At 46.6% G+C, this 15,473-nt stretch overlaps 1 protein-coding gene across 1 annotated transcript in view; it reads right to left on the reverse strand.

Annotated features, from left to right (window-relative positions):
• The window catches only part of Ccdc180 (coiled-coil domain containing 180), a 62,229-nt gene that overhangs the window by 20,138 nt on the left and 26,618 nt on the right, over positions 1–15,473 (reverse strand). Inside the window, exons 19-28 of the mRNA XM_076841168.2 lie at positions 12,577–12,752; positions 11,105–11,285; positions 10,080–10,226; positions 7,916–8,060; positions 7,634–7,750; positions 5,148–5,246; positions 3,316–3,435; positions 1,467–1,636; positions 1,165–1,217; positions 968–1,046 (exon numbers count right to left, since the gene is read on the reverse strand). Coding sequence (XP_076697283.1) covers positions 968–1,046; positions 1,165–1,217; positions 1,467–1,636; positions 3,316–3,435; positions 5,148–5,246; positions 7,634–7,750; positions 7,916–8,060; positions 10,080–10,226; positions 11,105–11,285; positions 12,577–12,752 — 1,287 coding nt within the window. The remainder of the gene's footprint in view (positions 1–967; positions 1,047–1,164; positions 1,218–1,466; positions 1,637–3,315; positions 3,436–5,147; positions 5,247–7,633; positions 7,751–7,915; positions 8,061–10,079; positions 10,227–11,104; positions 11,286–12,576; positions 12,753–15,473) is intronic.

A 15,473-nucleotide genomic window follows, 5' to 3' on the forward strand; every position in this document is an offset into this window, starting at 1 on the left:
GGTCAGCTGCAAGTCAGAATTGCAGCAAGTCAGGGTGCTATCTCCAGTGATAGCCCAGGAAGCTAAACGATACCTGCTATAACAATAGGCCGCAAGTGGCCAAGACCAAATCTGTACCCGACCAACCACCCAGGACGCCCTGCTTTCTGCTGACAGCTTCTGACTTCTCTATGCCAACAGCCCCCCGCAAGGCACATCTGCAGCCTTCCCTGTTTTACACTGTAAGGCTTCCGGCTCCCCTGGCTGCCCTTGAGTCTGCCATGTTGCACTTGCCGGTGGCCAGTTCCTGCTGTCGCCAACTCCTCATCAGTAGCCTCTGCTGTGCTCACTTGTTTGGTCTCTGTCCACACATTGCAGACAGCATACAAGTTTATAAAGACTCAGAAATTTGGGTCTGAGGTCAAGGTAAAACTCTCACTTTCTCAAAGCCAAGGATTAAGCCAGGGCTTAAAAAAGATCCAAAAATTTGGCTGAGTCACTTGGCTTCTGTTATCCATCTTTCAAAAGTCTGTGTGTGGGAGCTGGTGGTCAGAGACTCAGTCTAATGACCACTACAGGGTCTCATTGACAGGGCACATGACCAAGGTACCAAGGCCTAGGATTCCTGCACCTTTGTAGGAAAACTATGTAGCCATGGCTCTGACTTTCCCTCTTGTTAACTATGACCCTGCATGATGGCAGGGCCAGAATCTGCCTCTGTCCCTTGGACACCTACCACCCAACTCCACACATTTCTCTAGGTTTGAGGTATGTGGGAGCCATGTTTCCCTCTACAGGGCGAACTCAAGTCCGACCAAAGGCAGTGTCAGGACAGTTTCTGTCCATGCAGGGACCCATGGTGTCCCAGAGCATGAGTTCCAGTGGAAGTTCTAAGAGTCTGGGACAATGACAGGATGGGCTCTGGCCTTTGTTTGGGGGCCCAGACGAGGGCCTGAGAAGGGAAGATTCCGGGCAGCTGTGTCCCTACCTTGCTGCTGAGGTCGCACTGGCACTGTGCAAGGACTTCTTTATAAAGTTTTCTTGCTGGCACCGAGGGTGCTTCAAGACTTTGGGTGACAAGTGCCCAGAACAAGAGCAGAGGACAGGAGATGAAGATGGGCCACAGTTGCAACCAGCTTCCCCACTGTCAGCTGTCCCAAGACCCACGGGTCTGTCTGCCTTTACCTGTCTGTGACCGATCTTTCTCACACTGGTGAATTGACTTTATGTCAGGAACACTGAAACCAAAGGAAATGACATGAGCTTTTCCAAGTGACAAGAGGACAGCTCTGGCAACACCCCAGTCAATCCTCAAGAGGTCCCATCATGAGCTCAGGAGTTCAGATGAGGAAATGAGGCTCCCAGGAGAAGTTCCTTATCTGAGGTCTTAGGCTCCCAGGGGTGGGCTCCCACGGGAACCCCCGAGTTCAGGAGCCCAAGACAACCCCTGAGAGCTCAGAGCCAGAGGCTGTGGCATAGGCACTCACTGCAGGATCTTCTTGATCACCATCACAGCGGGGTCTTCAATCATGGCCTTCCCTAAGCGGCTTGGCTGTGCAAAGGATTCAGGGGCGACCGGGCCTAACTTGGCCTCCTCCTCTGGGATCTCTGAAATCTGGAAGTCACTCTCCTCCTCTGCGTCAGTTGTGACACTGTCCTGTGGGCCAGTAAAGTGGCTGAGTGTGTGGAGACCAGTCCAGGTGCCATGGCGGTAGCAGGCTGATTCGCACTGTTGTCACCTTGTCCAAGAGGTGGCTGGAGGCAACTTGGCGGCCCCTGGAGTCTGTTTTCACACCTATCAAATGGTGGTGGTCCCGCCCCTAGAAGGCGCTCATTCACTCACTCACTTGCTCACTCACTCATGCCTTTGGAAATGCTTTCTGAATGCCTGCTCTCCACAAGGCTCTGCCAGTATCCTGGGGACACGGAAGTGCAAAAGCCACCAAAGGTCCTGCCTTTATGGAGCTTACAGTTCAGGCACACTTAAAACAAATAAATGCTTAGTCAAAATTGGGACCAGTGCTCTGCAGGAAAAGCTCTAGCATCTTCTGTGAGATGGAGGAGCGACCTGCATGGCTGCCGTAGAGGTGCCCAGGCGATGTTTTGGAACAAATGGGCGAGGAAGTGAAAGAAGGCAAGGCTGATCCAGGGGCCAGTTCAGAACAAGGGTGGAACCAGTACCCACAGCGAGCACTCAGTTCTTTTTTTTTTTTTTTAATACCTTAATTTTATTTATTTATTTTTATGTGGTGCTGAGGCTTGAACCCAGGGCCTCACACGTGCTAGGCAAGTGCTCTACCTCTGAGCCCCAGCCCCAGCCCTGCGAGCACTCAGTTCTTCTGTTCTCTGTTTTACTCCAAGTCTCCTCTCCCACCAGCCCCCTGAAGGAGGGACCCAGGCTGGACCCTTGGAGCCTCTGTTGTGCCAGGCACAGTAACGAGCAAATGGATGGTTAGCACAGTCTGCAGGGTAAGAAAAGCTTCCCACAGAAGGAAGGGTGGCAGAGCTGGGCAGTGTGAGGCCCTGAGGCACTCTGCTCTTGCAGCATTCACCTCTGTGACCTCCCCTGGCTGATGGCTGGGTGCTCCTTGTGGACAAATCCTCATGGGAGGTGAGCGAAGGCTCTGCTCTCACAGAGCTTCCTGTCTCAGGCAGGGAGCCCCTGTCCTGGAGACCTTGCCACATGCTCTGTGGGCTCATGGGGAAGTGGAAGGTGTTACAGGGCAGGAGACCCCCCACCCAGATCAGAGGGTGGGAAGATTTTACGGCAAGTGATATCTAGGCGGGGGGGGGGGGGGGGGAGAGGGATGGAGGGGACACAGAGGCTGTTCCGTGTATCCTGTTAAAGGGTATGGACTTGATTCTGAGGGCAGGGGAGTGACACAGCAGACCAGCTCTTCTGATGTTTGGTCTGGTTGCAGGTCAGGAAACGGATGATATGGGGATATGAGAGGACATGTCTGGCTAGATGGGCAAAAGACAGGGGTTTGGATGAGATGGTGGAGTGAGACTGGAGAAGCTGGTAGCTGTTCATGGTGTGGGTTGAAAGGAAGTGGCTGAGGCTGGCATGGGACTGGCCCGAGAGCCTATGCACAGGCTAACTTGAGGGGCCTGATAGAGACAGGTGGTGATGCCAGGAGGTGAGGGGTCTCCTAAGACACCAGTGCAAGGAAGTGACCCATTTGGTACTGGAACTCTTATCAGATTTCACGGCATGTCACCTTTCCACACCATCCTATAAATCCAGGGGAGGTCTGGGAGGCGCCATTAAGGCCTGTGGGGCTCCTAGGAACCTATACGACAGCTCACTACCCTACCACCCCATGCCACTCCTACCACATAGATGTCCTGAGACATTGACACCATGGTCAGGCTGCAGTTGAGGTACTTAATCCTCTGGCTCAGTTGTTCTTTCCAAGTTCTGACAAAACCCAGGAGGTCTTCGGCGGTTACCGTCTAAAGGGAACATGGAAGACGAAGGCTCTAAGGAGGCAGCCTGTGGAGGGCAGACGGGTTCCACTGGCACCGCAGGGACAGGGCTAGGCTGGAGAGGACATCTCTGGGTTGCAGGAAGACCCCTCCCTTGCCGACCCTGGGTGCACAGGGAGTGCTGGGCTGGCTCTCAGGTGGCTGCACTGGGATAGCAAATCCTTTACTGATGGGACCTGGAGAGCTCTGTCCCTGCCATAGGTTCAACTCTGGGCAAGGGATTTAAACTTGCTTGACTCAGTCTCCACCTAAGATAGGGACATCGTGGGATGTTCTCTGGGGTGTCCTTTAGCTCTATAGTTCTATGTTTAGAAGGAAACATTTAGTCCAGTTGTAGAAGTGGGCAGGAGGGCAGACTGGCCATCTCCATGGCAACATCTAACAGGCATCCCCCTTGAAGCAGCACCCTGCAGGTGCACAGAGATGCGCCCTCAGCCATCTTCACCTCACTACATACCCAAGGCCTCCTAATTACTCCTAATTACTGCTACATAGATGATACTTCTCCATCAACACAGAAACACCTACACACCCAAGCTCATTCTTTCCACCTGGCTAGGAGGCTGGATAAACCCCCTTGGCACCCTGGTAGGAGAGAAATGTGAGAGACTAAACCATTTTCTGCAGAGAGGCAGAGCTTGCCCTAAAGAACCCATGGAAAGGTCGTGGCAGGTTAACCCGTTGTCCCCAGTGGGTGGGCTTATAAGGGAGCCCAGGCAAGCCCTGGGCAAACTACAGGAAGCACTTTGCTCACTTTGCTCATCGTGTGGGTTGTGCAGTGCAAGTTAGCTCAGCAGATGTGCAGAAACATGCGTGACTGTACATAACAGGGTTGAGGTCTTGATAGAAAATGAAAATAGAGGAACATTTATCCTGCACACTATGCTCAGTGCATCTTTGAACTTTTCTCAGGACTTACACATGACTGTGCAAGAATAAGCAATAAGGAGAGGAAAAATCAATGTTCTTTCAGTATGAACAACAACAGAACCACAACTCCCAGTCACTGAGATAGAGGAAAAGTGGCAGGAAAGGGTGAGGAGGAAGTCTCCCACTCAGGATCCTGGCATGGGGGCCTCTGGTTCTGGTGGCATCTGGGGGAACTGCCAAGATGAGGTTCCTTGCATGACCAGGGCACATGTGCAATGGGGCACTTGTGGAAGGAGGACAAGCGTGGAGGTGTCCAAAGACCTGATCTGCTGATTAGGGACCGAGGGAACCTCAGAACCACACTGGGGCCAAACTTGGCTCCATTTCAGACTTTTCGTGGCTTAAATAAAGAGAATCAGCTGTGACCAAAAGAAGCAATTGAAAGCTCAAATGAAAAGTATTGACAGGAAGGCAGAGCCCTGCTTCTGTCATTCACTTGGGGCGAGGCTGAGTCTTCAGTCTAAAGATGGATGCTTGGTGGCATCACAGGGGGAGCAGGGCCCACAGAGCCAGACGCAGGCTCCCACTGGACTCTGTGCATGTGCCTGGCTGGTCATGGGTGGGGATACCAGCTGAATTCTCTTCTTCTCCTGCCTTGGTTCCATCACAGGGTTGATAGGAAGACTCAGCACACCACACCCCTGCTTGTAATAGAGAAATCCTGTGCCCAGATTTAAGCTTATTTTCTAAATTTATGACTCTACCATAACACCTCGAATATTCCCAAGCAGAATCTAGCAAGCACTCACTGTCTTATCTCCCTTTGGGTCTCGACAAATTTCTATTTGTTGTTGAAGCTGTTTCAGAGAAGAATTTAATCCATCTGCTTGCAAATTGGACTTTGCCACCTAGAAAAACAGAGGTTCCAAGAAAACATATTGTGATTGGAAAAAATATTCAGCAAAGTGTATCTGAGAAATTGATTAAGCGCCAAAAATATGAAATATAAAAATATGAAATATAAAAATATGAAATCATGGACAGTTATACCAGAAGCCAGATCAAGACAAATTTTTTATTTAAAACAAATTTTAAAGAGTTTAACCTTTATTTTATTTATTTGTTTTTATGTAGTGCTGAGAATCAAACCCACACTAAGCAAGCAATTTACCACTGAGCTACAGCCCCAGCCCTGTTTAAAATTTTTTTTCTAACAAAAAGGTAAGGCTTAAATGAAACTGGAACCCCAGAGTGCAGCACCAGTCTGCACAAGCCAGCAGAAGGCATAAACAGTGTTGGGATGTCCAGGCTCTGACCCCAGGCTCCAGCTTGCAGGAGGCACCCAAGGGCACAGGTTGAGTGTCCTGGGCGAGTGCCTCTCTCTCAGTCCTGGCATCCTGACAAAAAGGGAACACATGCAAGTCCCCAAAGAAATACACAAGGGAAAGTGGCAGCACAGCCACAAGAGGGAAACCCTTCAAAGGTGTTTATGAGGGACCTTTAAAGGGTACGCAGCTTATGAAGTTGTATAATAGCCAACTTGGATATACCCCTACCTTTTCGCATATGGAAAGAGTCTTAACAATAAATAAAATCTTAAACAGGAGTTGTGACTCTGTGGTAGACTTATAGATTATCATCTCCTGGGTATATTTATTTTGTTCTATATTTCTAATATTGTGCATGGTAGAAATGCATGTTACTTATGATACTTGTTACTAAAAACATAAGCCCCACATATGGTGAACAGCCTATTACCAGCTCAGAAAAGGAATCTGTGCCAACACCAGCAGGAAGTCCATTAGGAATGTGTCCCTAAACAGGGCAAGGGTGCCCTGGCCCTTGGGTCCTGTTCTCTAAAGCTGCACCCTCTCCACCACTTCTGGCATGGGGACCTCCACCAAGGCCTGACTTCACTGAAGACTCACTCTGCACCAGGGAACATGAGCTTTGCAGACGTTAGCTCATTTACTGGTGCCACAATCTCACCAGTTGCTTGTATGATTCCCACTCTGGGGTGACAGGGACAGGAGGCTGGACTGCTTCACAGCCTGAGACCTCAGCCATCGCTTCTTTTACTGGAATGCACCTGTCACTCCCAGAAGATAGGCCTGTTCTTCTCAGCTCTGCTGGTCCTAGACAGTGAGACCTCAAACACTGTTCCCTGAATGGTATGCTGACCAAGGTGACTGGTCCAGGCCCCTCATGTCCAGTTCACCCATATCCCACCTTTTCCACAGCCTCTCAATTCTGGAATTGAGCATGTTCCTGCTGATACCTCATCCAGCCAAGAATACTGGTATTCTCAGTCTCAGTCTCATACCTCTGTCTCACTCCTGCTCACTGCCAACTCTGGGAAGCTAGCAGGCAGGTGACCCTCCTCAAATGTGTTCCTGAGCACCCAGACCCATCTAACCCTCCTTGGCCCTTTGCCTGACCAGGACCCTGCTGACCTGCTGAACTTTCCAGCCTCAGCTCTCTACTCCCTTTCAATTCCATTTTTTTTTTTTTTTTTTTTTTTTGGTACTGGGAATTGAATTCAGGGGCACTTCACCCCTAAACCACATTCCCAGCCTTTTTTTCATATTTTATTTAGAGACAGGGTCTCACTGGGTTGCTTAGGGCCTCACTAAGTTGCTGAGGCTGACTTTCAACTTGCAATCCTCCTACCTCAGCCTCCGGAGCCCCTGGGATTACAGGCATGTGCCACTGCACCTGGTTCAATCTCACTGTGGTTGCTCTTGGCACCAGGACCCCAGGGGACTTTTCCATCATGTCTCCAGTACATTCGGTTCTCCACTCTCCTGTCTGGCTTCCTCAAGTCTCAGGAAGCCCTACTTTCCCAGATTAGGTTCAATCCTCCCCTCTAAGTTCCCACACCCCTCTTCCCCCTTTAGAGCACAGACGGCCTGTCTGTGGTTAAGGCTACGATCTCTGGTGCCAGTCAGACCTGAGTTCACATCTTGGCTCCACCATTAAGAGCTCCATCTTCCTGCCTAAGATGGAATTGCTCTATGCCTCAGCTGCTTTATCTCTAAAATGGGGATTAAAAACAGCACTTGCCTCCTAAGAGTTTTTGTGAAGACTATCACTGCTAATTAAAATAAGCCGATTAGCACAATGTATGGTGCACAAGGACTCAGTGAAGGGTAGGGGCTAAGATTTCATTTCTGCCTTCTCAGCCGAAACGCAAGTCCAGAGGACTGATACCACACTGGCCTCCCAGCCTGGGCAGCGCTCAGCATGCAGGGGGTGCGATTGATAACCCACGGCATGGAGAATGCATCTGTCCTACCTGGCACTTGATGTTCACTTGCAGATTTGTCATCAATCGCTGGATTTTCTCTATGAAAATAAGGTCCACAGACAGGTTATGGAATTTACTCTCAAATCTGTTGATGATATCATTGGCCTACAAAGAAAGCAGGGACCTGGTTAATCTGGAACTTTGAACTCTGGAAGAGGAGGGGACAGGCTAAATTATTGCTTAGGCAGAAACATAGCCCTTCCTTCACAGGTGACACCTGTGATGGGCTGTCCTGGAAGCCCGTCTGGAGGGTAGGCAGGGCTCCCCCACCTGGTCCAGGTACTCGTTCTCCATCTTCTCCATGTTGACCATGATTAGACTTTCGACATACTCTATCCGGGCAGCTTCCTTCTCCAGACGATTACACAGTGAGTTCACTTCCTCAGGGGAAAAGTTGCCTCCCTCCGAAAATAATCTGATAATAATTGGGGAGAAATAAAAGCCAACAATCAGACCTGAAAGTTCTACCCCATCCCAAATACCGGGGTAGATACACACTTGTTTTAATATTTATTTTTTAGTTGTAGGGGGACACACAGTATCTTTATTTCATTTTTTTTTTAATGTGGTGCTGAGGATAGAACCCAGTTGCTCACGCGTGCCAAGTGAGCACTCTACCACTGAGCCACGACCCCAGCCCAATACACACTTTTATTCTAGGTTTCAGATCAAAGGTGCAAGATCATGAAAAAAATAAATGCAGGTGGCACAAGCACAGGAGGAGGCACCTGTGACCGTGGCAGGGTTGCCACTTTTTTTGGTTGGTCAGATTGAGTACTCTTATAAGGAAACAAGATGCCATGAATGAGAACCAAAAAGACAACAGGGAACAGAAAACACTCCCCACAAAGACCTCAGATATTCGAATTTATCCTACATAATTATGAATAACTAAGTGCAAGATTTTAAAGAAATTAAAAGAGAAACTTGAAAATATGAGCAGAGAGCTGCCAGTTTTGAAAAAAAGACTCAAATAAAACTAGAAGTAGAAATTATACTAATTAAAATTAAAAACCGAGTGAAAACATTTATCAGGAGATTGAACACAGTTATAGAGGGCATCAATGAATAGGAAGGACACTAGGAAGAAATAAGCAAGAATGAAGCTAAAAGAGTGATAAAGCTACTCAGGATAGAGATGCATAACATGTCAAATGATAATTCTAGTTTTTGCAACTTTCCAAATTCTCTTTAAAAGCTCTATATTTATATTCATAAAAATGTTAATAATATTTAAATAAATGCAATCTTGCAAATGCTAACATGGAAGACGCCTACCATGATTTGTTTGTAATGGAAGGGAACCACAAGTCAGCATGTGTACCAGGATTCTGATTCCATTTCTGTACAAAACTAGCAACCATTGCTTATGTATAATGCATAGAAATTTTATTTTTGGAGGGCTTCCATTTTTTACTTCTGTGTTTGATTTTATTATAATGGGTAAAAAAATGCTTAATTTCATAATAATGTAAGGATTTTTTATAAAAAGAATATAACCAAGCTACAAATGTCAAAGATTAAATCCAGGATTATTTTCATGTTGGAGCAAATTAAGATCATGAGGGAAAATATGGGGAAAGAATAATCATTAGGAAAATACAATCAAAACCACAATGTGATATTACCTTATATCCATTAAAATATCTACTATAAGAAAATACCCATAAGTGTTAGTGAGGATGTGGAGAAATTGGAGCCTTTGTACATTACTAGTGGGAATGTAAAATGGGGCAGCTGCTGTGGAAAATAGTATGATGATTCCTTTAAAAATCGTGAAATTAAAAAAAAAAAATTAAGGAATTACCATCTGATCCAGTAGTTCCACTTCTGGCAATATAAAAGATGAAAAGCAGAACTTCAAATAGATTGTACATCAATGTTCCTCAAATTCTTAATTCACAAGAGCCAAGAGGTAAACAACTCAAATTCCGACTGATAAACAACCGGATAAACAATATGTGGCATAAATACATAATGGAATATTATTCAACCTTGAAAAGAAAATTTTGACATGTGATACAACAAGGACAAAACTTGAAGGTGCTATGTGTGCTAGTGAGATATACCAGACACGAAAGGACACATACTGCATGATTCCCCTTTACATGAGGTACCTGGAGTAGTCAGATCAACAGAAATGGAAGGTCAAGTGCTGGTGGCCTGACGTTCAGGGAAGGGAAGGGGGAGTTTGTGTTTAAACTGTGACTAACAGAGTTTCAGTCTTGTGAAGGTAAAAAGTTCTAGAGGTGGCTGGTGGTGACAGTTGCACAACAATGCATTTAAAGCCAATGAACGGTTCATTTAAAAATGGTCAACATGGCAAGCTTTTAGTTACACATATTTTGGCACAATAAAAAGTTAAGGGAGTCACAAGATCACCTCCCCACAGAGCAGCTCTGGTGGCAGCAGGGGCCCTGATGCTGGCTCCCACCTGCAGTGCTTAATGTAGTCAATGTTGGTGAAACGGAGTTTGCCCAGACTCTCCTCCAAGTACTGCCGGAAGCTGCGCAGGGACACCTGGATGACATCCACATAGCTAAGCAGCTCCCGGTGCAGTGTGCTGTTGAGAATGGCCAGCCTGCGGGGACAGAGAAGGGGCAGGTGGAGACGAGTGACCAGCCTGGGAGACATGGTGATGTCCTGGGCTTGGGTGGGCACCCTGGGATGCTGCTCGAGCTCCACCCAGCGCCCAGCTGTGGAGCCACCAAACCACGCCCAGCTTCTCTGATTCACAAAGGGGCGCTAGGAAGGATTCCAAAATGCCCCATGTATGCAGGACACAGCGTGACACTCTGGGGAGCACAGGGCTTTCCCTTCTTCCCTCTGACCTCTGTCAGCAAACCAGTCAAAGAACCCCAGCCCTTCCAGTCTCTGACCTGCTCCATCACAGCTCCCTTACGGCTCCCCTACTCCATGCTCTCTCAAAAGAGCAACCCACCAGTGTCCTCTTTATAAAAACCACCAGAAAACCACCAGAACTCACTGTCCTTTGACAGCTTAGACATCTGCCAAGGTCCTTCCTGTGATCTGACCGAGGCCACCATCTCACATCCCGAGTGGCCTTCCTGGAGCCCCTTGCTCTGCCCTGACCGTAGCCCTACTTCTGGCCAGTGCTGCTTTTCTGGAGAACTCAGCCCTTCCCCCCTTTTCCCATCCTAAGCCAGGGTGCCTCCTGCAGGGATTCCTTCCTGACTCTCTCACAGGGCAATGGTCTTTCCTGCCATTGACATTTCAGGGCACGTGTCAGCACCTGGCGTGCTCCTGTGTGTATGAGCCTCTCCTGTCCCTGGCTGCTCACTGCTCCCCCCGCCCCATGCTGCCCAGGGTTCAACTCTGAATCTTAGGAGGAGATCAGCTCAGAAGCAGGACCCTGAGTGCCTCCTGCCCCCTTTCAAGCAGCAGCCTGGCTGGGCTTCTAGAGCCAGGCAGCTGGGAGGGAGAATCACAGCTCCTTACTTTTGGCTTTTGGTGGCATTCAAAAAGATGTACTCCATGTCGTAGATCTTGCGGCGGAAGTTTTTGCTCCGGGTGTTTAGCTCTTCTTGGAACTGGCAGAACATCAGCCTCTCCTTCCTGAGCGTCTCTGTCACTCCAGCGCAGTGTCTGTCCAACTGCTCTTGGTGAAGCAAGAGCTCAGCTGCGAGAGGATGAGGAGATGAGGATGAGGATGGGGTCCTCTGGGACCTGAGCCACCTCTGCGCTTTCCTTTCGTGGAGCAGTGTCCACAGGCTGCCTCTCCCAGGGCAGTCTAGGTCCCTTGCCCTGCCACAGTTGCCCTCACCAGGGTTCAGGCTGGAAATGGGCACTGATCTCAGAGAGGTCACTGGAGATCTCACTGCAGAGGAGGCTCTGCTGGGCCAGGAAGCGGGAGCTCCCGGCTGCGGGGGAACAAGGCTGGGAGATGGAGGATCCTGAGGATCATCCTAGGTGAGCGAGTCTGCAGGGAATACAATACAAAGCCAGGCAGTCTGGGTTTGTTCCTTGACACCAGTGGATACTCAAGTCCAGTGAATCCAAATTCAAACTGGCCTCCAAGATGGAGTAGGAAGAACTTGGACTGGACTTTCACTCCTCTGGGCAGCAGGGTTTGGAAGGTATTGGTTCAGGATCTCTGCTAGCTCTGAAGGGCTATAGTATGATTCAAGTGAAAAACCATCAGGGTTCACTGAAAGATCCTACTAGAATTGTGTTTCCCCATTAAAAAAGTCCACCACATAAGAAAGAACTGGCATTTCTTTTTTTAAGTATGTTAAATGATAAGGGGGAAAGAAGGGCCACCACATTTTGGAGGCTGTAACTTGCACTGAGTGCTTACAACTCCTCACTATACCATTTTAGGAGGCTTAATTACCACCTCCAACACTCTTTTCTGCAGATGAGGGAGAAGACAGAGAGTCAAGTAACCTGGCCAGAGTCACACAGCCAAAGGAAATTGACCGTAAGAATTCTAATTCCTAAGCTATGGACTTGTCTCTAGAACATTCACCATGCAGGTATGTAACTGATCTGAAATCCAAGAGCTATAACAGAACAACACTCTTCATTTTAGCCTCTAATACCCTTTGGAAGGAAGGAAGGAAGGAGGAAGGAAGGAAGGAAGGAAGGAAGGAAGGAAGGAAGGAAGGAAGGGGGAAAGAAATAGATCATAAAAAAATCTTGAGGGGCTGGGGGAGCAGCTCGGTGGTAGAATGCTTGCCCAGGGCACATAGGCCCTGGGTTCTGTCCCCCCAAATGAGAAAAAAATCAGCTTGAATGGGGGATTCTGAGCACCCCCTTTCTTTTCAAGCCTGGGAGGTCCATGGCCCCATGCATGTCTTCCCTGATGTGAGGAATCATACTAAGTGTTACTTGGGGCAAAGTGGGACAGTTGACAAACCCGGGGCCACAGGAGAGCAGACACCCCAGAGGGGTCTGGGGACAGTTCACACCTGCCCTGACATTGTGGATGTCCTTCTCAATGTGCTGGAGTCTTGGCTGGTGCAGGTGCAGTTGTAGCTCCAGCTCCGAATCCAACTCATCAATCTTGGAGGCCACGATGACCCGGGCATTGAGGGCACATTGGTCAAACCACTTCTCTAGGTGCTCAAAGAAGCCAATTCGAAGTCTGAGGGAGCAAACAGCAAGGTCAGCCCTCCCAGCAATCATGACCAGGAAGAGACCTTTCCATTTGGAGACCCCCAATGCTGCCCTCATTTTATTTCCCAATTACCTCCTATCTCAGTGTGTGGAGAGACCATCATTTACTCAGTTGCTGGAGGAATTCAGATGGTTTCAAACCTTTCGCTCTTATCAAAACACTGTGATGAATAACCTTGTACATATGTCAAGTGAAGAGGCAACTCTGTGGGATAAATTCCCTGAACTAGAATTGCTGGATCAGAGATTAAGATACATTTGTGGATCTGGTAGCTATGGCTGAACTGTGTTTCCACCAGCAAGAAATAATAGTTCATGTTTCTCCACAGCCTCAGTGTGTATTGTCAAAATTCTGAATTTGACAATTTTGTCACAGTTTGATTGAGACTGAGCATATGTCCATGCGGTTTGACGACATCATTTCTTTTTCTGTATGATATCCTTTCATATCTTTTGCTCATTTCTTTATTATGTAGCTGTTCTTTATTTAAAAAAAATAATAATTTCTAGGTGAGGCCTGGTCACTGTGATGTGAATTACAAATATTGTTTCTCAGTTTTTCATTTTTTCTTTAAAAAATGTACTGTGTTTTTTCGAACACATACTGTTAAGATACCAGTTCTCCCAAAATTTATCTGCTGATTCAATGCAATAGCAAGAAAAAAACCTCAGCAAGTATCTTCTTATGGAAACGGATGAGATGATTCTAAAATTTATATAAAAATACGAAGGGCCAAGAATTGTGAAGACAACCTTGGAGCAGAATGAAGTTGGAGGACTTAAGCTACCAGATATTAAGACCTCGTATAAAGCTATAGTAATCAGGCAGTTTGGGAGTCATGTGGAAAGACAGACACAGAGAAATAGAAAAGCGGCATGGTGGACAGTAGGGGAGAGCAGAGTCTCTCTGTGAAGGACCCGGGTCACTGGTTCTCCATAGGGGAAAGAAAAGAATTTCCACTCCTGCACCATAAAAAGACAAGTTCGCAGAGTAAATATGGAAGTTTAAAATAATAACATCTCTAGTTTATAACATTGGAGAATCTTTTCATGACCTTGGGGCAAGCAAAGATCTCACATAGAGGACCAAGGTAAACTAATAAAAAAAAAATGAATAAATTGGATTTTATTTAAGATAAGAATTTCTGTTCACCAAAAGATGCCTTTAGGGGCTAGAGTTGTGTAGAGCGGTCACCTAGCATGTGCGAGGTTCTGAGTTTGATCCTCAGCACCACATAAAAATACAATAAAGGTACTGTGTCTAACTACAACTAAAACGAATTTTTTTTAAAAAAATACATCTCTCAAAAACAGTAAGAAATTATATAAAAGCAAATACAGAGATATCTAACAAACTCCCATAAATTAATAAGAAAAAGGATAGACAACCCATCACAAAGTATATAAACAAAAGATTTCATTAGGCATTTCACAAAAAAAAAATAATCAGATGGCCAACAAGTGTACGAAAAGGTGTATAACATCATGACTCACCAGGAAAATGCAAACTGAACCAACAATGAGATACCACTACAATTACGCCAGAAGGAATAAAATAAAAACCACTGGCAACATCAACTGTTGTGGAGGGTGTGCAGCAACTGGAACTCTCACATGTTGTTTGTTTAAAATTGTAAAACTGTTAGGACCACTTTCAAAAGCTCTTGATGGCAACCTTTGGGCCACGTCTCCCAAAGATGGACCTACATATACCCCGTGACTCAGGACTTTTCTCTATGAGTTATATATGGAAATGTAGACACATGGTCACCAAAAAGACTTGAACGAGAATGTTCAGAGCAGCATTATTGGTATATCCTTAAATTGGAAAAGACCCAAATGTGCATCAGTAGACTGGATAAATAAATGGATTAAAATGAATTGCATTTATAATGGGATACCACACAGAGATACAAAGTGGATTCTAGCCACATTCAAAGATATTATATGACTTTTATAAACATAATGAAAGAAGCCTGGCATTTAAAAAAATGAGTTCTGAATGATTTCACTTACGTAAAATTCCAAAGCAAGTAAAATGACCTCAGAAGTTAAAATATTTATCCTTGGGAAAGACAGGGCAGTGACTGGAAATGGGCCCATTTGATGGTGTCCTGGTGGGTTGGTAACAGTTCGGCTTCTGTGGGCTCTGGGTAACACGTGTGCTGTCATTGGACAATTCATTAAATGCTACACTTATGACTGCCACAGTTTCAGATTTATTATTCTTCAATATACAGATTCCATCAGTTGGACACAGAACTTTTTCCTAGTTAGTTACAAGGTCAAATGGCACAGTGGTTGGTGTCAGACTCTGGAATTAATAAGGAATAGATTCGTGTCTTGGATCTAACTACTTTCTATCACGGAGATTGTGACTAAATGACTAACTTTTTATGAGCTTTAGTTTCTTCACCTGTAAAATGGAGTTCATTACGGTCCCTCTCTTACAGTTGTTGAGGGAATTAAATATGCTCAGTAAATAATAGTTGTCGAGTGATCCTTGTTGATCTTTGTCGTATGGGCTCTGGAGAGGCAAGGCGAAGACCCGTGGTGGGCAAGAAGGATAACACTGGAGTCAAGACATTTTAGATATGAGGTGACCCTGAAGTACAGAAGAAAGAGCCCTAGGCCTGACTTTCCTCCTCCTGCTCCCAATCTCCAGCCTCTTGCCACCTGTGAATATGGG

Source organism: Callospermophilus lateralis, chromosome 2 (assembly GCF_048772815.1).
Source record: "Callospermophilus lateralis isolate mCalLat2 chromosome 2, mCalLat2.hap1, whole genome shotgun sequence".
Classification (NCBI taxonomy): domain Eukaryota; kingdom Metazoa; phylum Chordata; class Mammalia; order Rodentia; family Sciuridae; genus Callospermophilus; species Callospermophilus lateralis.